We start from the raw sequence: 27,171 nt of genomic DNA, 5'->3' as shown, positions 1-27,171 counted from the left end.
TTATCCTATGCTCCCAAGAGAAACATTCCAAAGTGTAGTAAATGCCAAATTTTGTCCTGAAAGTTTGTATTGTATATGTAGGTGTGTGTAAAAGAAAACCAGTTTCTCTGATCAACTATTACTATATTACAATTTGTATGCTCCCTTGACATTTACAAAGAGCATTTACATATGTTCTCATTTAAGTCAGTTGTACTTATGTGCTTCTGTGTCATAGATTCAAGTTACAGCAGTCTTTCAAATGTGTTCTATTATGTTTTCCACTAGAACAGTGTTTTAATTTTAGCTCCAATACAGTTTTTCTTTCACTATGGTTTTGGTCCTGTCTTTTCCTATAGTTATTTGGTGTTAAAGAAATTTATCAGAGCAAATTAGATTATTATAAAAAATTTGTTTAATATTTTCCCAGCATACATCATACACTTATTCTCTATTTTTGTGTGGTCTACGATAGCTTAAAAGAAGATCACAAGATTTTACAGAAACACCATGTACCTTTTACCCAGATTCTTTCAGTATTGATGTTCTGCCATTTTTCTTTATTTCCCTCCTCGCCTCTCTCTTTTCTCTTCTCTTCTCTTCTCTCTCTCTCTCTCTCTCTCTCTCTCTCTCTCTCTCTCTCATACACACACACACACACACACACACACTTTTTGTCTCAGTTACTTAATGATAAAAAGTTATAGACACTCTGACCCATTACTCATAAATACTTCAGTATGTATTTTCTCAGACCAAAGGACATTTTCTTATATGAACGAGATACAAATACTAAATTCAGGATCTTTAACATCACTACAACACTGTTACCTAACATACAGCTCATAGTAGATATCACTCCTTGTGTCAGTAACGTCCTTTATAACAACTTTTTCAAGTGATTCAGTATCCACTATGTGATAATAAGTGCTGGGGAGGATGCGGAGGAAAGGGAACCCTTGTGCATTATTGATGGGAATATCAATGGGTACATCCACTATGAGGAACTTCATGGAGATTCCTCAGTAAACCACATATGATCCAGTGAATATTCCACCTCTGGGTATTTACCTAAAGAAAATAAAATCATGGGGCACCTGGGTGGCTCAGTCAGTTGAGCATCTCACTCCTTATCTCTTAAAAACCTTTGAGATCGTGGGGCGCCTGGGTGGCTCAGTCGGTTAAGCGTCCGACTTCAGCTCAGGTCATGATCTCACACCTTGTGAGTTCGAGCCCTGCGTCGGGCTCTGTGCTGACAGCTCAGAGCCTGGAGCCTCTAAAGATTCTGTGTCTTTCTCTCTCTCTCTGCCCCTGCTCCGCTCACACTCTGTCTCTCTCTGTCTCTCAAAAATAAATAAACATTTAAAAAAAAATTTTTTTTCTTAAACCGTGAGATCGTGACCTGAGCCAAAATCAAGAGTCAGACATTCAACCAACTGAGCCACCCAGGTGCCCCTAGCGACCAACTCCTGCTTTCAGCTCGGGTCACGATCCCAAGGTCATGGGATAGAGCCCCACATTGAGCTCTGTGCTGAGCGTGGAGCCTGATTAGGATTCTTTCTCTCTCACCCTCCATCCCTCTTCCCTGCTGGTGCTTTCTCTCTCTCAAGTTAAAAAAATAAAGAAGAAAAGAAAAAAAAAAAGAAAGAAAATGAAACACTTAGTTGTCATGTCTGTTTATTCTTGAGTTTGGAGCGGTGCCTCAGCCTTTCTTTGTGTTTCACCATATTGACATTTTTGAGGAGTACAGAGGAGCTGCTTCATAAAAGGTCCTTAAATCTGAGTTTTTCTCTGACATTTCCTCATGGGTAGGTTAGGTTTGGGCCTTGTTTAACAGGAGCACCACAGAAGTGTGATGTTTTCTTCTCAGTGCGTCAGGAAGCTCAAGATATCACTGTGCCGTTGGTGATCGCAACTTTGGTCGCTGTGATAGCCAGCAGGTTATTTCACTGTAATAAGTAATGTTTGGAGAGATGCTTTAAAAGTACGTTAATATCCTGTTCCTTATCAACCTTCACCCAGTAGTTTTGGCGTCAGTATCTAACTCCTAAATTTTACGTCCTTTTTCTAATTTGAGATCTAATTGCTGTATGACATTATTGGCTTCAGATATATAACGTCATGGCTCGATTTACGTATGTACTGTGAAACGCTCACCACAGTTAATAGCTGTAGTTCATAATACTGTGGCTCAGTCGGCTGAGCGTCTGATTCTTCATTTCACCTCAGGTCGTGATCTCACAGTTCGTGAGTTCAAGCCCCACATCCGGCTCCGCACTGACAGTGAGGAGCCTGCTTTGGATTCTATTTCCCTCTGCCCCTCTCTCCCACTTGTACTCTTTCTCTCTCAATAAAATTTTTAAAAAATTCCTTTAAAAATAATAACGTATTGCATATTTGAAGGTTGCTAAGGGAGTGGATCTTAAATGTTATCACAAAAAACAAAATTATGTGTGGGGATGGATGTTAACTGGTAAGCATTTCAGAGTACATACATAAATCGAATCATTATGCTATATATCTGAAACCAGTAATGTTACATGTCAATTATATCTCAAATTAGAAAAAGGACGTAAAATTTAGAAATTAGATACTGATGCTAAAACTATCGGTTTTTGTTAGAAATTTTGTTAGAAATTAGATACTGATGCTAAAACTATCGGCTTCCACATACACGTTAGATCATATGGTGTTTGTCCTTTTCTGTCTTACTCCTTTCACTTAGCATGAGACTTCGGGGTCCATCTGTGTTGTCACAAACGACAGGATTTCTTTCTTTTTATAACTAAATAATATTCTTGTGTGTATGTGTGTACATCTTCTTTATCCCTTCATCCCCCAGCGGACCCTCAGGTTGTTTCCGTGTCTTGGTTGTTGTAAATAATGCTGCTGCGGTGAGCACAGGGGTGCAGATGTTTATTCGTATTTATGTTTTCATTTCCTTCCTTCCTTCCTTCCTTCCTTCCTTCCTTCCTTCCTTCCTTCCTTCCTTCCTTCCTTCCTTCTTTTTTTTAATTTGAGAGAGAAAGCACCAGCAGGGAAGAGGGACGGAGGGTGAGAGAGAAAGAATCCCAATCAGGCTCCACACTCAGCACAGAGCCCAATGTGGGGCTCTATCCCATGACCTTGGGATCATGACCTGAGCTGAAGGCAGGAGTTGGTCGCTAGGGGCATGGGTGGCTCAGTTGGTTGAGCGTCTGACTCTTGATTTTTGGCTCAGGTCACGATCTCACGGTTTTTAAAAAATAAGGAGTGAAATGTCCAACTGACTGAGCCACCCAGGTGCCCCATGTTTTCATTTTCTTTAGGTAAATACCCAGAGGTGGAATTGCTGAATTATATGTGGTTCACTGAGGAATCTCCATGAAGTTCCTCATAGTGGATGTACCAATTGATATTCTCACCAATATCCTCCTTTTCTCCACATCCTCCCTAGCACTTGTTGTCTTTTTGATAGTAGCCATTCTGACAGGTGTGAGATGAGATCTCATTGTAGTTTAGATTTCCATTTCCCTGATGATTCTTCATGTTGAACCCCCTTTTTCATGTACCTGTTGGCCATTTTTGTATCTTTGGTATATTCAGATCCTTTGCCCATTTTTTAATTGGATTGTTTGTTTTCTGATAATGGGTTGTATGGGTTCTTTATGTATGTTGGATATTAACCTCATATGGTTTACAATGGTTTTCTCTCATTCTGTAGTTTGCCTTTTCACTGTGTTGGTGGTTTCCTTTGTTGCCAGAAAGTTTCTTAATTTGAAGTAAATCCCGCCTGTTTATTTTTGCTTTTGTCACCTTTGTTTCTGGTGTCAAGCCCAACAAATCATTACCCACATTGATGTCAAAGAACTCATCCCCTGTGTTTTCTTCTAGGAGCTTCATAGTTTCAGGTCTTACCTTTCAAGTCTGTGATCCATTTTGAGTTGGTTTTTGCATACGGTGTATAGTAGGAGTCCACTTTCATTCTTTTGCACACTGCTGTCCACTCGCCTCAACTTCATTTATTGAAGAGACCTCCCTTGCCCCATTGGTATATTCTTGGCTCCTTTGTCATAAGTTAATTGACCATATGTGCTCTGGGCTCTCTGTTCTGTTCCATTCGTGTGTGTGTGTGTGTGTGTGTGTGTGTGTGATGCCAGTACCACACTATTTTGATGACCCTAGCTTTGTGGTATGGCTTGAAATCAGGAAGTGTGGTGCCTCCAGCTCTTTTGTTCTTTCTTGGTTGCTTTGGCTGTTTGGGGTCTTTTGTAATTCCACACAAATTTGGGAGTATTTGTTCTATTTCTCTGGAAAGGCCATTGGAATTTTGATAACACATTGCGTTGAATCCGTAGATTGCTTTGGGTAGCATGGACATTTTAACAGTATTCTTACAGTCCTTTAGCATGGATTATCTTTCAGTTAATTGTGCCGTCTTCAGTTTCTTTTAAAAATGAATTCTAGGGGCGCCTGGGTGGCTCAGTCGGTTAAGCGTCCGACTTCAGCTCAGGTCACGATCTCGCGGTCCGTGGGTTCGAGCCCCGCGTCGGGCTCTGGCTGATGGCTCAGAGCCTGGAGCCTGCTTCCGATTCTGTGTCTCCCTCTCTCTCTGCCCCTCCCCCGTTCATGCTCTGTCTCTCTCTGTCCCAAAAATAAATAAACGTTAAAAAAAAATTTCTTTTTAATGAATTCTATTTTTTAATGTACAGGTCTTTCACCATTTTGGTTAAATTTATACCTACATATTCTTTCTGCTGCTATTGCAAATGGGATTGTTTTCTTCATTTCTCATTTTGATAGTTCATTGTTAACTGTATAGAATTGCAACTGATTGTTATATTTTTATTTTGTATCCTACAACTCTCCTAAATTTGTTTATCAGGTCTAATGATTTTTTTATGGAGTATTTAGGGTTTTCTGTATAGAAGATTATGTCATTTGGAAATAGAGACAGTTTTACTTCCTCCTTTCTAATTTAGACACCTTTTATTTCTTGCCCAATTGCTCTGGCTAGCACTCTCAGTACCATGTTGAATTAAAGTGCTGAGAGTGGCCATCCTTGTCTTTTTCCTGATCTCAGGGAAAAGCTTTCCGTCTTTCACCATTAAGTACGATGATGGCCTTTATTATGTTGAGGTACGTTCCTTGATGCCCACCTTGTTGAAAGTGTCTATCATGAATGGATGTTGGGTTTTGCTAAATGCTTTTTCTGCATCTTGTTGAGGTGATCATATGATTTGTGTCCTTTATTTTAGTTTTCGTGGAATATCACATTGATTGGTTTTGCAGAAGTTGGACCATATTTATCCCTGGAATAAATCCCACTTGATCATGGTGTGTGTTCCTTTTAATATACGTTTATATTTGTTTTGCTAATGTTTTGTTGAGGATATTTGCATCTACGTTCAACAGGAATATTGGCCTGCAGTTTTCTTTTCTTGTAGTGTCCTGGTGTGGTTCTCTATTCTGTTCTGTTGAGCTATGTGTCTGTGTGCTGGTACCATACTGTTTTGTTTTCTGCAGCTTTGTAATATGTCTTGAAATCTAGTACTGTGATACTTCCAGCTTTGTTCTTTTTTTTTTTTTTTTTTTTTTTTTCAGTTGGCTTCATGCCCAGCACAGACTCCAACGTGGGGCTTGAACTCACAACCCTAAAATGAAGACCTGAGCTGAGATCAAGAGTTAGATATTTAACCAACTGAGTCACACAGACTTGTTGGTGGAATCTTTACAATTTTCTATGTATAGTATTATGTCATCTGCCAATATTGAGAGTTTAACTTCTTCCTTACCAATTTGAATGCCTTCTACTTTTTTTTCTTACCTGGTTGTTTTGGTTAGGACTTCCATTAGCATGTTGAATAAAACAGAAGAGTGTGAGCTTTTTTGTCTTGTTCCTGATCTTGGAAGCCTTATTCTTTTTCTCGTTCCTTGAGGTGTAAAGTTTTGTTGTCTGTTTGAGATCTTTCTTACTTCTTTTTTTTTTTTAAGTTTATTTATTTATTTTGAGAGAGAGAGAGAGAGAGAGAGAGAGAGAGAGAGAGAATATCCCAAGCAGGCTCTACACTGTCTGCACAGAGCCCAGCATGGGGCTTAAACCCCTGAATGATGAGATCATGACCTGAGCCAAAATCAAGAGTCAGTCACTTAACTGACTCTGCCATCCAGGCTCCCCAAAGATCTTTCTTATTTCTTGATGTAGGTAGTTATCACTATGAACTTGCCTCCTAGAGCTGCTTTTGCTGCGTTCCATAAGTTTTGGTATGTTGTGTTTCCATTTTCATTTGGCTCAAGACAGTTTTTTTTATTTTTCTTTTGACTTCTTCACTGGTTCATTGGCTGTTTTCTAATCTCCACATATTTGCGAGTTTTCCAGTTTTTATCTTGTAGTTGATTTCTGTTTTAATACCATTGTTACAAAATATGCTTGATATAATTTCAGTCTTCTTTATTTTATTTAAAAAAAAATTTTTTTTACTGGGTTTTTTTTTTTTTTTTTTTTTAATTTATTTTTGAGAGAGAGACAGAGACAGAGCGTTAGCAGGGAATGGGCTGAGAGAGATCTGAAGCAGACTCCAGGCTCTGAGCTGTCCTCATGGAGCCCGACGCAGGGCTGGAACTCGTGAACTGCAAGATCATGACCTGAGCTGAAATCACCTGCTTAACCGACTGAGCCACCCAAGTGCCCCAGTCTTCTTAAATTTATTAAGATTTGTTTTGTGCCTAACATTTGATCTGTCTTGGAGAATGTTCCAAGAGTGCTTGAGAAGAATGTGTATTCTGTGGCTTTTGGATTGAATGTTCTGTATATGTCTGTTAAATCCGCCTAAGTACGTTTAATTAGAGCCTACCCCTTGAGGCCACACCTGTGAAGATAAGCTAATCGTCCCATTTCATGGAGAGACAGGGCATTTCTGTCTGCTGCCTAGGAGGGGTGCCCTGCTGGCAGGGTGGGTGCACAGAAAGCTGGGTAAGAATTGTTTCTCTGTTTGTTACAGTCCCTTAGTAAACTGGTCAGTGTGTTTGCCTGGGTTCTGCTGGCCGCTGTAGAAAATGTATCAAACCTAAGGAGAGGATCGTGGGAACCCTTGGTTTGTAGCCAAATTGGATAGAAGTTGTGAGTAACCTGGGTGCCTCCTTCTTGTGATTGGCATCTGAAGTGGAGGTGGGGGCAGTCTGGCGGGACCGAGCCCTTCACCTGTGGGATCTGACACTGTCTCCAGGTTGGTAGGGTTAGAATTGAGTTAAATTGTAAGACACGCCAGCTGGTGTCACAGAGAGTTGCTTGGTGTGGGGTTAAACCACATACTTGGTGACCAGAAGTGTCAGAAGTAGCGTTCTGTGTAAAAATAAATAATAATAGTAAATAATAATATTCTGAGTAATTTTCTAGGTAGGCCAGTTTATGTATTTACAAAGACTTTAATAGTTTTTCTGTATGCTTATAATCTATATTCACCTTCAGAGGATATTTTTTTCTAAACTTAAGGCTGTTAGCGCTCGGTACTTATACACTTAAGGCATTTGGGACAGTACACCAGTTAAGGAGTATTTCCTTCCAGTTTGCACCAGTGTAGTCTGTTTACTAACGTGAGGGCCGTAGAGAGACCAGGTCTTCGTTGGTCGCTCATTACAGACAAGCGTCTTCTACACTTACACCAGTGTCTTCAGCCCTAGCTGACTAATTCGTATTCAAAGTGGGTCTTGAGGTAGGTAGTCTACTTTCATAGACTGATTTGTTTCCCAGGTAAAAATGTGCTGGAAACTCAAATTCTGCCCCTTTTTACAGTCCTACCAGGTTATGTGTTGGAGGCGACGCATTCAGCTGTACAGGGGACTCTGTAGTCGTAAGTCTGTTCCCAGCAGTATCATTAGTCAGAAATGACTGATGCATTGTTTGCTGAGGCCTTTTTGATGCTTCTTTTAGCTGTTTCCGTGTATGCTTGTAGATGTGGCTTGTAGCCAATTTTATGGAAAAATCAGGAACCCCCTTTAGATGATAAGGTTTTAGTTAACCTATTAAATGTACCAGCAGTCTTACAAAGAATGGAAGCGAAGTCCTCAGAATAATCACTCATACAGATTTAATCAGAAGTTACTCAGAGAATGAAAACATATCACGGACAATTCTCTAGACTCTTCTAACATAGCCAACAAAACCTGTCATGATTGTCACCAAATGACAAAGGTCTTCAAATCTGGAAGAAAAAGGGGAAAAAAAGCTCGATAAAAGGGTAAAATTTTGACAGTTACTTCAGCCCCATATAAGAACATTAGTAATAGGCTTTTCTCCCAAAGTAAAAATTCATAAGAGCTAAAACATAATTCACATTGATAAAATACGACTTCCCTTTAGTTAACCTAGGGAACTTGAACTTCTTTTTGGCTTTCAGGTTCTCTTCACGTTATTTGTTTGCCGAACAGGACCGATTTTAGAATACTGATGTGTTCATTAAAATCTGGAGTCTGCCAGAAATCCCCATATCCTCTCTTTCCTAAGGTGCTGGAGCAAGCAAGCCCTTGGGGTGACTCAGCAGCTGTCCGGGAAACGTTAAAGAAGAAGGCATCTTAGTAGTTTTATTATTTTGGGTTTGGGGCCAAGATAAGAGGTGATAAGATTTGAAAGTAAGGTAATAAATGCCTGAAGTCAAGAAATGGTTGTAGACAGCATTTAAGAGAAACATAGTATCCATTAACAATCATTATTAGGAACCCTCACTTTTTCTACTTTTTCTTAAATATTTGTATACTTTTTCTCCCATTTGATGGTGGATTTGCCTGTTTGAATTTGATATGTCTGGTGGATTCTAATGATCAATTATTAAAACTAATAAACTACCGAAGAGAGAGAAAGCTGGCCTCAAACACTGAATAAGTTGCATTTGTAAAGAGAGCATTGTGAAAGGCAAATCACTTTCTTTCGATAAGAAAAGCAAAAGGGTTTTTTTCATTTACACCCATACACATAGAAATAGTTGTCTCGTTTTACAGCTTCAGCCAGGGGTCAAAAGTAAACACCTGTCACATAAACTTAGTGTTTAGCAGTTGTGTATCTGAAGTGGCTACTTTGATTCCTACATATTTTTCTCCTGAGTGATTTGAACTATAATAGTGTCACACAAACGAATACCATGGAAAATGCTAGGAGTGTTCAGACTCTCCAAGACAAACTGACAAAGACAGCCAGATTCTTTCTCAGTCGACTACTCCGCACAGCTCACGTGGAGCAGAGTGTTGGAAAATGAAAGAGCCCCGTGTTGTAGTCACCGACAGGGAAATAGTGGTCATGCCTAAAATTAGGAACAAAATCAGACTCGGCCAAGATCTAGGAAAACGAGTTCTCGCATGATTGTCATGTTCATAACGGTGCCCCAGATCCTAGGTGTCCACATCACAGAATCAAGGATGGGATTTTTCTTGTTAGAAAAACGGTCCATAGTTGAAGTGGGGTGCATTCAAGGGGGCATGTGTGTCGTTTGGCCTACTGAGGACTGGAACCTGGATTGTTCTGAGGTTTCGTGTGCTCGCTCTCCTCGGGTGCCCAGCAGTTTCTTCCCCGCCCACCGACTGCCACCTGCCTGCTGACCCTCGGGGAAGCAGGGTGGTGGTCTGGCTTCCATTCGTATTGTGATTAGGTGGGGTCTTTACTGCTCTCTCTTTCGTTTGCTTGCGTAAACCCCGAATCGAATAAAGCATAGATGAGGTTTTCTCTCACACACAGTACCTGGTTCTGGACACGGGTCTTTTCTCAACCTGTTGGACTTTGGTGCACGGTGGAGACATCCGGTCTTTAGTTGTAATAAAAAATTCATATCTCTGTTCGCAGTTACTATTTTGGGTAAGCTTTTGAAATGAAAAAAGTGGTTTTTAGATCTAAGCAGAACAACCTCGATTCATGCCTTTTCTTCCTTGAAGCTGCTTCCCAGACCCCTCACCACTGCTTTAAACACATGGCACGGCCTCGTGCCGTTTCTGGCCTCACCTGGGCCCTTAGCCTCCTCGTGTTTGCTCTCATTCTCCCATCTCGTTCCAGCTTTGACCTTCTGCTGGCTATTTCCTCTGCCTCCCAGATCCCCTCATGGCCGAGACCTAATGAGAGTCACGTCTGAACTTAATGTCGCTTCTCGGTTGCTCTCCGTTCTTCATATTTTAACTATTGGCCTAGCATTCATTATTTTCTGAGTTTTTCCTGTTTTCTTAGTTTTTCTTACTTCCTATTGTCTGTCTACCTGAGAACAGTGTAAACCGTCTTATTCACCAGTGTCTTTTAGCACTTAGAGCAGGACTTGGACTTAATGAGTGCTCAGTCGTTGTTGAACAAATAAATGAATGATCCAGTTGAAAGAACCAGTGTTCAGATTCTACAAGTAACTTGCCTTTGGGGGCCTCAATTTTCCCATCTGCAGAATGTGTGTTAGTATACCTATTTGTTACACAGTATAGACTTGTTTTTTAAAAAGCAGTATAATTCAGGGGCGCCTGGGTGGCTCAGTCGGTTAAGCGTCGGACTTCGGCTCAGGTCACGATCTCACAGTTCGTGAGTTCGAGCCCCGCGTCGGGCTCTGTGCTGACAGCTCAGAGCCTGGAGCCTGCTTCACATTCTGTGTCTCCCTCTCTCTCTGCCCCTTCCCTGCTCATGCTCTGTCTCTCTCTGTCTCAAAAATAAATAAACATTAAAAAAAATTAAAAAAAAAAAAGCAGTATAATTCATAGAGAAAAGAAATACATCAGCCTTGCCTTATTTGCTGGAACTTAAAGGCAAAATAAAATCAGAGTAGACTAAATGAGGTTCTCCTGAAACTTTTTTTTCTCCCTTTTTCTTCATTTCTTTTTTCTTTCTTTTTTTCCCCCTTCCTTTTATGTATTTGTGAAATCTCTTAAGACTGATTTCATACCAAACATCAGAAAGAAACGTAGACCAGTAAGATGAGTGGAAGAGGTAAGTCTATGGAGACATTGCAGAATAAAATAAAAAGAATAGTCACTCAGTAGGAGTCGGACAAGAAACTGAGGTTTTTATCTGACGTCTCCCTAGCAGCTACTAAAATTAAGGCAAGTCACTTGACCTCATAGAGCATCTGTTTTCGAATCTGTAAACTAGAACTAACATTTCTTCTTACCTGCTTCATGGGATTGACATAAATGACAACACGTGAAAGTTACTTTTTAAACTGTAAATCATGAGGGGCGCCTGGCTGGCAGCTCAGTTGGGGGGAGCATGCAACTCTTGATCTCGGGGTTATGGGTTCAAGCCCCCCGTTGAACATAGAACTTACTTAAAAAAATAAAAATAATAATGCATGTATACATACATGCATATGATAAATCACTGACTACATATAAGGTAATTATTATGATCGGGTCTAAAATTTAGGTTCTTTCTGCAAAACTGCTGGAAAATGCTAACATAGCTGTTTTTTTATGTATAATTCCTAAAAGACAATTCCAAACATGTAGATACTTTTTTTTCCCTTTATGTTTATTTTTGAGAGCAAGAGAGAGCACGAGCAGGGGGAGAGGCAGAGAAAGAGGCAGAGAGAGGATCCAAAGCAGGCTCTGAGCTGTCAGCACAGAGCCCGATGCAGGGCTCAAACTCATGAGTCAGAAGCTTCAACCAACTGAGCCACCCGGGTGCCCCAAAAGCATAGATTCTAAAAGTACACGAAAGTACTTGGTATCCCTCCCCCCAAAAATATGCCTTTGAAATTTAAGCCACTGTTAAAACAAATACTCTTGATAGAGTGATTTGTTTTCTGTGTTTGACCACAGGAGATTTCGTTGCCTCTGATTATTTTTTGTTCTTTTCTAATCACAGCCCAAAGAGCCGGCTGATCCAATTAAAGAAGGAGAAGCTGGAATACAGCCCTGGAGAGCACGAGTACGGGTTATTCCCAGCCCCCATTCATGTCGGTGAGTATGCGGTGTGCACGACACATGGCCGGAAACAAAGGAGAGGGTGTTTCTTGAGTTTGGATGAGATGTTGGTGTTACTGTCATTTCTGCGTCTTCCATGATGTCGAGCTCTTTCGTTACCATTTAGTTTATACTCAGTCTGAAGGATTCTGCAAATTCCTTGCTGTCTAGGAGTCAAAATGACCTAAATATTTCTCACTCAGGTTTCAGTAACAAAAAAACACTATGTCCGTAGCTTTGGATTCCCTGAGCCTGTCACCTAGGAAAAATCAGCTATTCATCACTTCACTGTCACGTGTTTTCCGTGTTCAGAAAGACATGATTTATGGTATGTAGTCACCAAAGGAAGAGAGCCCACTACTTTTCCTGATCATTTATCTGCTTGAAAATCGAGCAAGATTTATCTTTCCATTCCTTTTGGGGGCAGGGGGCAATGTCAAGGTTTTGTTCAGCATTGGGGCAAGCATGCCTGCTAGGCTCCTACTGTTGAGCAGCATTTACCTAGCTGTCCTCCTGGTTTCCTCCCATTCTGTCTCTGCCGCATCCCGTCCGTCCCCCCACGTCCCGTGACCGCCGCCCTTGCAGTACCCCGCACCACCCCCAGGTGTGTCCCACGCCGGTCTCAGGCTCGTGCTCGTGCGGCAGCCTCCTGACACGTGTGTCTGTTTCCATTCATGTTCCCTCCAGTTCACTGTCTGCATAGTAAAGAAAGACAGGATTTTATAACTGTTAAGGATGACCTGGTCCCTGACTACCCTCCCAGTCTCTGCCTTTCCCTTCTGTCCCTTCCCCGCTGTCTGCTCTCAGCTCCTGGAACAGAGCCTCATTTTGCTTCTTGTTCCCACTGCCCGAACAGCTCTTCCCTGGACTCTTCCTGTGGCTGGTTTCTTCGTGTCCCTTGAGGATGAGCCTAATGTCAAAGTCTGATTAAATGTCATTTTCTTTAGAATTGTTTTCCTGATTGTCCCACCAAAAATGGTCCCTTCCTTTATCTTGTATCACAGCATTTCTTTCTGTAACCCATGATTACCCTAGTTGTTTACTCATTTGTTACATCTCCCTCATTAGGTTATAAGCTCCAGGTACAGGATCATTTGTGTCTCTTCTTCTCCTTTGATTTCCTAGTGCCTAGTACATAACAGAAGTTCAGCAAATACTTGTACAAATGAAAGAAAAGGAGGAGAAATGAGGACAACTTCTTTTTTTTTTTTTTTTAATTTTATTTTTTATTTTTTAAAATTTACATCCAAATTAGTTAGCATATAGTGCAACAGTGATTTCAGGAGTAGATTCCTTAGTGCCCCTCCCCCATTTAGCCCCTCCCCCCTCCCCCAAGCCCTCCCATAACCCTCAGTTTGTTCTCCATATTTATGAGTCTCTTCTGTTTTGTCCCCCTCCCTGTTTTTATATTATTTTTGTTTCCCTTCCCTTATGTTATTCTGTTTTGCCTCTCAAAGTCCTCCGATGAGTGAAGTCCTATGATTTTTGTCTTTCTCTGACTAATTTCACTTAGCATCATACCCTCCAGTTCCATCCACGTAGCTGCAAATGGCAAGATTTCATTCTTTTTGATTGCCGAGTGATACTCCATTGAATATACGTACCACATCTCCTTTATCCATTCATCCATCGATGGACATTTGGGCTCTTTCCATCCTTTGGCTGCTGTCGATAGTGCTGCTCTAAACATGGGGGTGCGTGTGTCCCTTCGAAACAACCCACCTGTATCCCGTGGAGAAATGCCTAGTGGTGCAATTGCTGGGTCGTAGGGTAGTGGCTGCACCAACTTGCATTCCCAAGGACAACTTCTTGAATGCAGGTGACAGGAGCAGTTTACTCACGTAGTGCATGTTGGCCCTGCGTGTTACAGCCTTCTCTTTCAACTGAGACTCTTGCTCCTCGTGACTGTGGGGCTCTTCTCTGTGCTGTGATGACCGAATCCCCTGTTTCTCCTCCAAGGGCTCAGCACTAGCAGTGTATTTAAAGCAGCAAGCATAGACAAATTGTGCGATGAAGATTAGTGTGCTTTAATTATTCTGTGCTGGGTGGCTGGAGAATGGTTTAACTGCAACATAAAGTTCCAAGGTTTCATTCTGTTGCCTTAATGAAGGTGGGAAGTTCCACATTCTCTGGGATTCATGCCAAAGTCCTTCTGAAAGAGCATTTTGTTTTTACTACTTATGGCATCGCAGTGGGAACAGATTCTCAGCAGATTTAGCTGTTTCCTAGAATCTGGTAATGATCAATAGGCTTAGAAAGGAAGAAGTAATTTAAAAGTCCCATTAAAGGAAAACATGACTCTGGGCACCTGGGTGGCTCAGACCATTGAGCATCTGACCCTTTGGCTCGGGTCATGATCCCAGGGTCGTGGGATCGAGACCAGCATCGAGCTCTGCACAGAGTGTGGAACCTGCTTGGAATTCTCTCTGTCCCCCAACTCCCCTAAAAAAAAATAAATGAAGGAAAACATGACCATTTTAGTCTTCCTGGTTTTGTCCTGGCTGGGATCTAGCTTAAATCTTAGAATGAAGCTCTAACGATTCAAGGGGATGAAGGTATGTTGGTCCACTCCAAGGAAAATGGGAAGAATAATAGGCCAATATTTCTCTCACATTTCTGGCACATAGCGTGGTTAAGAGATCCAGAATGGAAGTCCTTTTCTTGAAATAAAGGTTTTGTCTCCGCGTCCCTACTTCAGTGTCTGAGACTAATTTGTACCCAGTGGTCTGCAAAGTGAGTAAATAATGGAGGAACCTTCCCAAGTGGAGTAGGTCTTTTTTCCTGTGAAACAGAGTTTGAAATCAGGCTGTTGGATGACAGATTTTTTTTCCCCGACACTGCCATTTTGTCATTCATATAGTATTTGTATGGTTAGGATAGGGTGGTGGGTCAGTCACTTGTTCTGAACGGGTCATTTCCAGTGTCATGTAAACAAAGAGCAGGACTTTGAGTTCATTCACCACACCTGGGTTCATCTCTGCCTTTGCTGTATTATATGAATAAAGTAGTTATATGATAAAATAATAGTGCATCTTACCACTGATAGAGTCAGAATGAATAAATGGAAAATAATGTTCATTTTCAAATGTTTAAGGATGGGGTGCCTGGGTGGCTCAGTCGAGTAAGCATCTGACTGTGGCTCAGGTCATGATCTCACAGTTTGTGGGTTCGAGCCCTGCGTTGAGCTCTGTGCTGACAGCTCAGAGCCTGGAGCTTGCTTCGGATTCTGTGTCACCCTCTGTATCTGTCCCTCCCCTGCTCACACTCTCTGTCTCAAAAATAAATAAACATTAAAATAAATAAATACATTTTTTAAATGTTTAAGGAAATCAGGATTGTTTATCTCATTACAGAAGTACATTTCAAATAAAATTTTACTTTTCATGATAAATATTTACCAAAATGTATATTATACCCTTAAATTTATATTCAGTTGGGGGTTTTTTTTCTATTTTTTTTTAACATTTATTTATTTTTGAGAAAGAGACAGAGCACAAGTGGCGGAGGGGCAGAGAGAGAGGGAGACCCAGAATCCAAAGCAGGCTCCAGGCTCTGAGCTGTCAGCACAGAGCTCAACAAGGGGCTCGAACTCACGAACCTTGAGATCATGACCTGAGCTGAAGTCAGACGCTTAACCAACTGACCACCCAGGCGCCCCTGTAGTTGATTGATTTCTTACAAGAATGCCATGACAGTTCAATGGGGAAAGCACGATCGATCTTTCTTTCTTTCTTTCTTTCTTTCTTTCTTTCTTTCTTTCTTTCTTTCTTTCTTTCCTTCTTTCCTTCCTTCCTTCCTTCTTTCTTTCTTTCTCTTTCTTTCTCTCTCTCTCTCTCTTTCCTTCCTTCCTTCCTTCCTTCCTTCCTTCCTTCCTTCCTTCCTTCCTTCTTTCTCTTTTCCCCTTTTTACTTCCTTCCTTCCTTTGATAAAGAGCACATGCACACAAGCCGAGGAGGGACAGAGGGAGAAAGAGAATCCCAAGCAGGCTCCACGCCCAGCACAGAGCATACAGGCCTCAATCTCACAACCGTGACATCTGGACCTGAGCTGAAGTCAAGAGTTAGACACTTAACTAAGACACCTGGGCACCCCAGGCATGATGTTTTCAATAGATGGTTCTATGGTAACTGGATAGTTGGATGCTCGCCTCATACCATTTAAAAAGTTAATCCAAAATGGATCATCAACTACAATATAACTGCTAAAACCATAAAACTCTTGAAGAAAACATAGGCCTTAAATCTTCGTGACCTTGGATTAGGCAATAATTGCTTAGCTATAACACCAAAATCCTAGGCGATGACAACAAACAGACAAATTGAACTTAGTCAATATTTAAAACTTCGAAAACCACGATCAAGAAACTGAAAAAACAATGCACAGGACAGAAGAAATCTTTGGAAATCTTATCAATTAAGAGACTTGTATCCAAAATCCCATACGTGCAGGGAACTGTTGCGACTCAATACTAAAGAAACAAACAACACAGCTTTTTAAATGCGTAAATTATTTGAGTAGATACTTCTCCAGAAGGGATGTGCTCATGGCCAATAAGCACATGAAAAGATGCTCCCAATATCATTAGTCATTAGGGAAACGGAAATGAAAACCGTAAGAAGAAAGCACCTCTCACCAGTAGGAGGGCTTTAATTAAAGGATCGGAGTGTTTGCAAAGAAACTGGAACCCTCATGCAGTGTTGCTCGGAATTGTTGGTACTGCCCTCTTGGGAAGACATTTTGGCAGCTCCTCAAAAAGTTAACCGTGGAGTTACCACGTGACCAGCAATTCTGCGGCTACGTATAGACGCAAGAGAAAGGGAAGAAACGTCCACGCAAGACGAAGACACAAGCGTTCCCGGCGGCAGTATTCCTGACAGCCGAAAGGCAGCCGCAACCCACGTTTCCCGTCAGTGGGTAAGTGGATTCACAAGACGTGGCCTGCCCATCCCGCGGGAGTTACTTGGCGGTGACGAGACCGGGGAGCCGCACGAACGCCATGCTGTAGGAAAGAAGGCAGTCGCGAGGGTCGTGTGCTTTATGACCGTTTATAGGAAATGCTCGGAATAGGCAGACACCTAGAAACACGGGGTAGATGACTGTTCCCTAGGGTCCAGGGTGGAGGCGTAGGGAGGGACTGCTCATGGGTACAGAGTATCGTTTTGAGATGACTGAAGGGTTCTGAAATGGTGTTGGTTGCATCAGAGTTCTCCAAGGAAACGACCAATAAGAGGGTTTTTTATTTTTATTTTTTTAATTGATCTCCACATGCCAACGTGGGGCTCAAACTCACAACCCCTGAGATCAGGCGTTGCATGCTCCACTGACCCAGCCTGTTGTCCCAAAATCTTGATTTTTTAAATTCAGTCCCCATCATTCTCATTTTAATAGGTTTTTTTAATCTTATCATATATATATATATGATATATATATATTAAAAAAATTTTATATATATATTTTTTTTCTTTTTTTTTTTTGAGGGGGGGTTGGACAGAGCACAAGCAGAGAAGGGGCAGAGAGAGAGAGGGAGCTGTCAGTGCAGAGCCTGACTCGGGCCTCTGACCCACAGACCATGAGATCATGACCTGAGCCGAAGTCGGATGCTTAATCGGCTGAGCCACCCAGGCGCCCCACTGTTTATAATTTTTTTCGTAAGCTCTGTGTCCAACGTGGAGCTTGAACTTAACACCCTGAGATCAAGAGTTACATGCTATAGGGGCACCTGGGTGGTTCAGTTGGTTAAGCGTCTGACTCTTGATTTCAGCTCAGGTCGTGATCTCATGGTTCATGAGTTCGAGCCCCACATGGGGCTCCGTGCTGACAGTTTGGAGCCTGCTTGGGATTCTCTCTCTTTCTCTTCCCTCTGCCCCTCCGCCGCTTGTGTGTGCGTGCACTCTCTTGTCTCTCTCTCTTTAAATAAATAAATAAAAACTAAAACTTTTTTTTAACGTGTTAGGGGAGGGGTGCCAGCTGGCTCAGGCGGTGGAGCTGTGACTCTTGATCTCAGGGGGTCATGAGTTCAAGCCCCGTATCAAGGGCTCAATTACTTAAAAATGAAATCTGAAAAAAAAATCTGGGATTCATAGTTTTTCAAAATTCTTGTGGGGCGTGTGGGAGCAAAAAATGTGAAGACATGTGGTGTTTCACATTTGGCTTCTGGAATCAGGCCACAATTCAGAGTCCGCCTCCACCAATTACTGTCTGTCTGACCTTGGGCAAGCTGACGCGTCCCAAGGCTTCAGATTCTATATTGTAAAATAGAAGTTAATATGAATATTAAATAAAATTATGTAAGATACTAAGGAGAGTACCTAACACATAGTAATCACTTAATAAGAGATGCTTTCTGAATTGACATTGGTTTGTACAGAAAAATTCCCTCGGCAAGAATCTGCCCCTTACTACACAGCTATTCCTCTGGGTCCTTGTTCGGTGTGTTACCACACTTCCTCTTGCTGAGCTCAGGAAACACTTCAGAATTCCTCCTGGCGCTCCTGTTGCTTGTCACTGCCAGCCGTTCAGACTTCCGCCAGGTCTTGGGATAGTGGACAGAATATAGGCCTTCTGTGCAAAATGGACTTAAGTAGCAGACCTTGGGGCACCCAGGTGGCTCAGTCGGTTAGACGTCCGACTCTTCGCTTTGGCTCGGGTCACGATCTCACAGTTCATGGGTTCAAGCCCACGCTGGGCTCTGCACTGACAGTGCAGAGCCTGCTTCGGATTCTGTGTCCCCCTCTGTCTCTCCTCTCCCTCCCACGCTCTTCCCCTCTCTCTTTTCCCCCTCTCTCTGCCCCTCCGCTGCTTATGCACACAAGCTCTCTCTCAAAATATATAAACTTTAAAAAAAAAAAAAAAAAACAGGGACACCTGGGTGGCTCAGTCGGTTAAGCGTCCGACTTCAGCTCAGGTCACAATCTCACACTCAATGAGTTCGAGCCCCGCATCGGGTTCTGTGCTGACAGCTCAGAGCTGGAGCCTGCTCCGGATTCTGTGTGTCCCTCTCACTGACCCTCCCCGGCACTTGCTCGCTCTCTCTCTCTCTCAAAAATACATAAACATTTTTTTTTAACTAAAAAAAATAAAATAGCAGACCTGAGACTTGTATTCTGAGAAAGGCCTGCTTGCAAGGTTGGGCATTGGCTGGCATCTGGGACCTTGAATATCTAACATTTTCCTGTCAATACAAAACTTTCCTGCATGCGAATGTCTTCGTGTGCCTGCTGTGTATTCACTGTATGGTTTCTGCTGAACACCTGCTTTCATTTGAAGAGTCTGGAATCTGGTACATTCTAGACAGAGAGTGGCTGTATGATCAGCCACCAATCAAAACCTTGAGCACTGAGTTTGTAATGAGCATCCTTGATAAACATTTCACACGTTGTGTTCTTCCCATATATTGGCAAAGATTATGTCCTGTGTGACCCCACTGGGGGGAGAACTTGGGTAAACTTGGGCCCTGTTTCTCCCCCGTTTTGCCGGTGCATTTTCTCCCTTTACTGATTTTGCTTTGTATCCTTTGCTGTAATGAAGTATAGCAGGAACGTGACCACGCGCTGGTCCTGTGAGTCAGCAGACCCGAAGGTGGTCTCGGGGGCCTGGACACCCCTCACAGTCCAGCACTCTCGTGGCCAGATGATCTTGAACAAGTCACGTGCTCTTCATTTTACCATCTTCATGTATGTAGCGACTACCTTCAACCTGAGTTGTGAGGACAGAGTGATGCTTACTTTGTATTTAACGCAGTGAATATAAATTTAAGGGTATAATACACATTTTGATAAATAAGTATTTGTCGTGAAAAGTAAAATTTTATTTGAAATGTACTTGTGTCATGAGAGAAACAATCCTGATTTCCTTAAACATTTAAAAAAACTTATTTATTTTCATGTTTATTTATTTTTGACACATTAAGCATGAGAGGGGGAGGGACAGACAGAGAGGGTGACACAGAATCCGAAGCAAGCTCCAGGCTCTGAGCTGTCAGCACAGAGCTCAACGTGGGGCTCAAACCCATGAACCATGAGATCATGACCTGAGCCAAAGTCAGACGCTTAACTGACTGAGCCACCCCATCGCTTAATGGTGAAATATTCAGTGTTTCCTCCTAAAACTGGAAAGAAGGTAAAAATGTCCACCCTCACTACACTATTGCACATTCTTCTGGATGTTCTACCCCGTGCAGTAAGGCGGGAAGATGACAGAAGTCATGAAGACCGGGAAGGAAGAAGTAAAACTATTCCTGCTTACAGACCACATAATCGTAAAGTCCAAAGAGATGCACAAGAAAGCTACTGCAACTGTTGAGCAAGGTTACTGAAAACAAAGTCGTTATATAAAAATCAGTTGTATTCCTATAAAACTAAACAGGCTCTCACCATACCATCTGACATTTCCACTTTGTTATATTTACCCAAAGGAATTGAACATTCATGTCTACACGGTAACCTGCACACAGATGTTTTATAACCATCTTGTTCATAACTGCCCAACCTTGGAAGCAACTGAGATGTCCTTCAGCAGGTGAATGGATAAACTGGTACAGCCAGACAGTAGAATGTTATCAGCACTGAAAGGAAACGAGCTATCAAGCCTTGAAAAGACCTTGAGGAACCTTAGAATCATTATGACAAGTGAAACAAGCCAATCTGAAAAGGCTAACTAACATTCTGTAGGATTCCAAGTATATGACACTGTGGAAAAGGCAACGCTGTGGAGGCATTAATGGTATCGGGTTGGGCAGGAGGGATGAATCAGCAGAGCACAGAGATTTTTAGGTCAGTGGAGCCATTCTGCATGATTCAGTAATGGTGGATAGCTGTCATTACACAGTTTTCCAAAGCCATAGAAGGTACAGTGATGATGATGTGTCTGTACCGGCCCATCAGCTGTTAAGCAGTGCACGGTTCTAGTGAAGAGTGTTGGTGACACTTAGGGCCAGCGTGTGCATTGGACATCTCTGTACCTTCTGCTCAGTACTGCTTTGAACCTAAAACTACTCTAAAAAACAAAGTATTTTTTTTTAAAAAGCATGTGTAGGGGCGCCTGGGTGGGCCAGTCGGCCAAGAGTCCGACTTCAGCGCCGGTCATGATCTCACGGTTCGTGAGTTCGAGCCCCATGTCGGGCTCTGTGCTGACAGCTCAGAGCCTGGAGCCTGTTTCAGATTCTGTGTCTCCCTCTCTCTCTATCCCTCCTCGGTTCTTTCCCCCTGCTCTGTCTCTGTCTCTCAAAAAATACACGTTAAAAAAAAAAAATGTTTTTTAAACCATGTGTAGTAGTGTAATGAAACCAAAGTAATCAGAGGGGCACCCAGCTGGCTCAGCTGCAACTCTTGACCTCTGGGTCATGAGTTCAAGCCCCATGTTGGGTGCACGAATTGCTAAAAAAAAAATTAAATAAAAATTTAACACAATAATTAGAAATAAATTTATCTAATAGGCAAGAGCTTTATACTGAAAATTAAAACATTTATTGGAGAAATTAAAGAAGACCTAAGTAAATGGAGAAAATGCCACAATTAGAGATGGGGAGCCTCCATTGTTATTACTTCAGTGCAACGTAGATTATACTATCAGTAGGCTTTTCTGTAAAAATTGATAAGCCGATTTTCTTCAGTGTTTATTTAGAGAGAGTGTGCAAGCAGGGCAGGGACAGAGAGAGAGAGAGAATCCCACGCAGTGTGCTCACTGTCAACACAGAGCCCAGTGTGGGGCCCGAACTCACAAACCATGAGATCTGAAATCAAGAGTCAACATGCTTAACCAACCGAACCACCCAGGCCCCCCGATAAGCTGATTGTCTAAACATTATGTGGAGATTGCAAAGTGATCTTTTTGTTGTTGTTAACATTTGTTTATATTTGTGAGAGAGAGAGAGAGAGAGTAAGCGGGGCGGGGGGGGGGGGGGGGGGTGGTTACAGAAGATCCGAAGCAGGCTCTGCACTGAACGCAGCAAGTCTGATGCAGGGCTCAAACTTCATCAACTGCGAGATCATGAGCTGAGCCGAAGTCAGACGCTCAACCGACTAAGCCACCCAGGCACCCCTGTTAAGCGTCATCTCTTGATTTCACCTCCAGTAAACAATCTCACGGTTTGTGAGATTGAGCCCCAAGTGGGGCTCCCTTTTGCAACACAGAACCTGCTTGAAATTCTCTCTCCCTCTTTGTCTCTGCCCCTCCCCTGCTTGCAAGCGTACATGACCGACCTCTCTCTCTTTCTCGTTCTCTCTTGCTCTCAAAATAAATAAAGTTTTAAAAAGCATGAGTTGCCATAAAACAGTTTAGACTTAAAATTGGCATTAGAGGCACACCTGCCTGGCTCAGTTGGTGAGCATGCGACTCTTGATCTTGAGGTGGTGAGTTCGAGCCCTATGTTGGGGGTAGAGCCGACTTAAAAGTATTAGTAAACTTTTTAAAAAATAAATAAAATATAAAATAAACTGACATCAAAATAGATCTCTGGAACAGAGTAGATAGCCCAGAAATAGACCCACACCTTTGTGGTCATTTAATTTGGACACAGGCATCAAAGCAATCCAGTGGGCAACAATGCCCTGCAACGAATGGTGCCGGAACAGGGAAATGTTCACGTGAAGAAAATTAAACTTTGACATCAACCTCACAGCTCCTATGGACTGGATTCGGCACACATCACAGACTTAAACATAAAAGCTTAACCATAACAGGAGGTGTAAAACTTCTAGAAGAAAGTGTAGGAACATACCTTCGTGACCTGCAGGTAACCAAACGTTGCTCGGATGGAGCCGAGTAAGCAGTAAGCACTGAACAAAGCGCCGGTAGCTGACACGCTGACCAGATGGGAGCATATCCGTCACAAGACACCGTCTCACAAAGAAACAGACACGGCACAAACTGGGAGAACATACTCACAAATTGTATGTGTCCTGAATACGTAACTCCTACAAATGTATTTATTTAAAAAAAAAAAAAAAGAAGACAACCCAATTTTAAAGTGAGGATTTGAACTTTACCAGAGGAAACATACACAAGCCAATAAACACATGAAAAATACTCAGCACCATAACTCATCAAAGAAATGCAAATTAAAACCACAATGTGTTGGCACAACCAGGTTGTTTATAAACAACTGTGGCAGAGTAAAATGGTACAACTTATTTTTAAAATATGGCAGCTTTTGTAAAACTAGACTTAAACGTACATACGCGATACGTACGTGTGTAAGAGTGTGCATAGTAGCTTCATCCATGGTGCCGTGAGCCGGAGACAGCCCAGGACCCCAGCAACAGGGCGGATTAACAAACTGTGTGTTCATATGGTGGACTGTTGGCCAGCAGCTAGAAGGGGGAGAAAGTCCACTGCCGGGGTGCTGCCTCCCTGGGCCTCAGCTGTGCCCCGTGCCCCACGCTGGGCTCCACAGTTGCCAGGCTCTGCACCCGCCCTGCCACTCCTGCACCCGGGCCCTTGGCGCTGGTCCGAGCGCACGTGGACCTCCTGCTCCCCCGCAGGCCTTCCGGCTGTGGCACCACTGAACACCCACGGACGCAAAGCTTGCTTGAGTTCCTGAATGATGTGAATAAGGAGGAAAAGAAGATCTAGAGGCATAGGTCCCTCCCCAAGATGTCTGGGGCCTGGGAGCTGGAAGTGGATGGGATAGGAACCAAATTAGTGTGGAAAGTTTCCGGAGAAAAGATGACTGTGACTTTCAACATGAACAACAGCATCCCAGCAACGTTTGATGGGGGAAGAGCCCTCCCAAGGGCAGAAGGTGGAAGAACAGGAGCCTGAACTGATGTCCATTCCCAGTTTTGTGGTGGAAGGTAAGAATGGTGGCAAGAAGGGCCTGGTACTGGACTGTCCCTACCCAGAAGATGAGGCGGGCAAGAAGAGGAGGACGGCAGTGACATTTGGCCGTCAGAGAGGTGAGTGGACAACATCAGTCCGTTGTCTAGTCTGAGTGAAAGGACACAAGTTACATGCTCACCACCGACTCCCTGGCCTGGACTGTTATGACACCAGCTGGATCTTCTGGCCAACCAGGGTTTGGGGGGAGGGCAGTTGGACAACACCTTTGCAGGTGAGCACAGCCCTCGAGCACCAGGAATACGTTACTTTCCTCAAAGATCTGAAAGGTTTTGTCAAGAGCCAGTAGAGCAAACAAGACAAGACGTTGAACATCTCAAGTTTATGGCAGCCTCTGGCCAGGGAACAAGCCTACTCTTAAACCAGACACACACACACTTTGAGATGGTTTTCATCTGAGCACCGTGGAAAATAAAGCAGATACAAAGTAGTTGCATTGCCCTCTTTTTTACTGTTAATCTCTTTCTTTCTGTAAACTCTGTTGCTCCTCGATTTTTGTATAATGTAATGACGAACAGTACAATTGGCTTATGTCCTCCAGAAAGAGGTGGAGAGAAGAAGGCAGACCAACTAGGGACCTTAGGACTGAGGAAGTTCATGGTGATGAGTTCCCTGAGTCTTCTTTCTACCTCCTGTATCCCAAACTTGAAGCTGAGAAAGCTAGCGACCTGGAAATGCCATTGGGCAGAAACAAAGCAAGCAAAAAGACGCCTGCTTTCCGTAGCCCAAAGAAAGGGAAAGGGGCAACCTAGCAAGACAGAAAACTTTTAGGCAGTATCCTCCAAACTCTAGTCAAATGGCACAGAAAAAAAACCGTTCCGCTGCCCACACTCTCACCAGCAGGTGCCAAGTGGGGAGCCTCAACTTCCATGCCCATCTGGGAGTACGAAGGCATCCCTCCCTGGCCCGTGACCTGTGCAATGTCAGAGGAAGGGTAATACGAGTCAGGACTTTTACCATCACTAGTAGTGACATGGCCACTCCCACCATGGTGTTGGGGGATGCTGCGTGGGAAGCTAGAACTCCCACCATCCCCTAGCAGTGACCAGGAGCAACACTCAGGTTCCAGGAGCAGTTGTGGAAAAAGCCAGCCAAAATAGAAGGTTTTTGTAAAATCCAGAACCTGGTAACTTAATACAGAAAATATCTAGGTTTAAACTGAAATTCCTATGTCAGGGACCCCTGGGTGGCTCATTCGGTTAAGTGTCCAACTCTTGATTTAGGCTCAGGGTGTGATCTCATGGTTGTGGGATCGAGCCCCACATCAGGGCTCTGCACAGTACCTGCTTGGAATTCTCTCTATCTGAGGTTTAATAAATAAGCTTTAAAAAGAAAAAAATTTAAAAAATAAGCCAAGAGGGAAAAGATCATATGTCATACTGAGAACCAGGGAGATGTTAAACTGAAATTTTTTTTAACTTTTTAGAATGTTTATGTATTTATTTTGAGAGAGAATAAGTGGGGGGGGGGGGGGGAGAGAATCCCAAGCAGGCTCCACGCTGCCAGTACAGAGCCCAACACAGGGCTCAGTCTCACAAACCATGAGATCATTACTTGAGCCGATATCAAGAGCTGGACTCTTAACTGACTGAGCCACCCCCTTTGACTGAATTTTAAAAAACAGTCAAGGGGCAGCTGGGTTGCTCAGTCAGCTAAGCATCCGACTTCGGCTCAGGTCATGATATCACAGCTCATGGGTTCAAGCCCCACCTTGAGCTCTGTGCTGACAGCTCCGAGCCTGGAGCCTGCTTTGGATTCTGTGTCTCCCTCTCTCTGTCCCTCCCCGACTCGCACACACACTCTCCCTCTCTCTCTTTCTTCCTCCCTCACTCTCTCTGTCTCGAAAATAAACATCAAAAAAGTTTTTTCAAGGCGGTCAATATATGCCAACACCAATATGTTAGAATTACCTGACAAAAATTTTAAAGCAGTTAGATTAAAAAAAAAAAAAAAAAAAAAGACAGTTCAACAAGCAATTATGAATATGCTTGAAACATGAAAAGAAGTTGAAGCCTCAGCAACGAAATCGAAGACATAAAGAAAAACCAAATAGGAATTTTAGAATTGAAAGACGCAGTAACTGGAACAAAAGCTCAGGGGTGTGCTCGGCAGCAAGGTGAGGAAGACCTAAGAATCGTGGACCAGGCGATGGAAGATGTCTGACCTGAACAAAGGAGAAAGTAGACACTAAAAAAAAAAAAAAAAAAAGCCACAGAGGCTACGGGATCATGACAAAAGCGAAATTGGTATTCTCAGTGTGCTGGATGGAGAGAAGACAGGCGGAGAAGAAAAAAACGCTTGTATGAACAGTGGCTAAAGGTTTCCCAGATTTGGCGGAAGACACAAAACGACTGGTTGAGGAAGAGGGTCACACCCAACAGGACGCCGTTCGGGAGATCCCTGCTGAGACAGGGTCGTCCCATTTCAGCCCACTCACTGAACACAGAGCAGCTTTACATCCGCGAGAGAGAAACGGGTCCCCACCGACCTACGGAGGTGAGACAGCTCGGACGGCAGTGGTTGCTCGTGCGAATCCGTGCAGGTGGCGCTACAGTGCAAGCGATGAAAGAGAGACCATCTGCCCAGATGCCACACCCAGCAAAAGTAACCCTGCGGGAATTAAGTGGGAGTCAAAGCACTCCTAGACTAAAAGAGTGTGTTGCCAGTCAACTTGCCCTGTGTGTAAAGAAAGGAAGTTCTCTAAACAGAAAAGAAACAGGGGCACCCGGAGGGGCTCAGTTGGTTAGGCATCCAGCTCTTGATTTCGGCTCAGGTCATGATGTCACGGTTCATGGGTTCGAGCCCTGTGTCGGGCTCCGCGCTGATGGTCAGAGCCTACTTGGGATTCTCTCTCTCCCTTTCTCTCTGCCCCTCACCTGCTTGTGCTCTCCCTCTCTCAAAGTAAATAGACATTTTTAAAAAAAAAAAAAAAAAAGAAAAGAAATAAAGAAGGGACCTTGGAACCTCAGGAGGGCAGAAAGAACAGTAAGTAAACTTACGGGCTTTCCTTCTCCTTTGAGTCTTCTGTGTAACTTTTTAATAAATAACAAATGAGGCAAAAAAATTGACACTGCTGTATTTTTAACAACTTGTTGAGGCATAATGCATATATCCTCCAATTCACCCATTTAAAGCATACAGTGGTTTTTGATACATTATCTTTCTTGTAGTAAATTATATGTAACTTAGGATTTGCATTTTGCATTTCCACTTTTCATTGTAAGGTTCAGTGACGTAAAGTACATTCATACTGCCGCACGGCCATCACCCCAACGCTCTCCAGAACTTTTTCATCATCCCAAATGGAAACTCTGTGCCAATTAAATAATTATTGCCCGTTCCCTCAGCTCCTGGCAACCACCGCGGTTCTTCTTATTGCTATGAATTTGACTGTTTTAGGATCCTCGTACGGTGGGGCCTTCCACTGTTTGTCCTTTTGTGCCTACCATAGTTCACGTAGCG

At 43.0% G+C, this 27,171-nt stretch overlaps 1 protein-coding gene and 1 pseudogene across 8 annotated transcripts in view; both read left to right on the top strand.

Annotated features, from left to right (window-relative positions):
• Positions 1-27,171, top strand: part of ASH1L (ASH1 like histone lysine methyltransferase) — a 194,086-nt gene that overhangs the window by 122,842 nt on the left and 44,073 nt on the right. For all 8 annotated transcript variants that reach the window (XM_027048252.2, XM_053208764.1, XM_027048257.2 and 5 more), the window contains one exon: positions 11,777-11,871. In XM_027048252.2, the coding sequence (XP_026904053.1) occupies positions 11,777-11,871 (95 nt within the window). The remainder of the gene's footprint in view (positions 1-11,776; positions 11,872-27,171) is intronic.
• LOC113596240 (complement component 1 Q subcomponent-binding protein, mitochondrial-like) lies at positions 14,424-25,643 on the top strand (annotated as a pseudogene).

This window comes from Acinonyx jubatus, chromosome E4 (genome assembly GCF_027475565.1).
Source record: "Acinonyx jubatus isolate Ajub_Pintada_27869175 chromosome E4, VMU_Ajub_asm_v1.0, whole genome shotgun sequence".
NCBI lineage: Eukaryota > Metazoa > Chordata > Mammalia > Carnivora > Felidae > Acinonyx > Acinonyx jubatus.
This window is presented reverse-complemented; position numbering and strand designations above follow the sequence as displayed.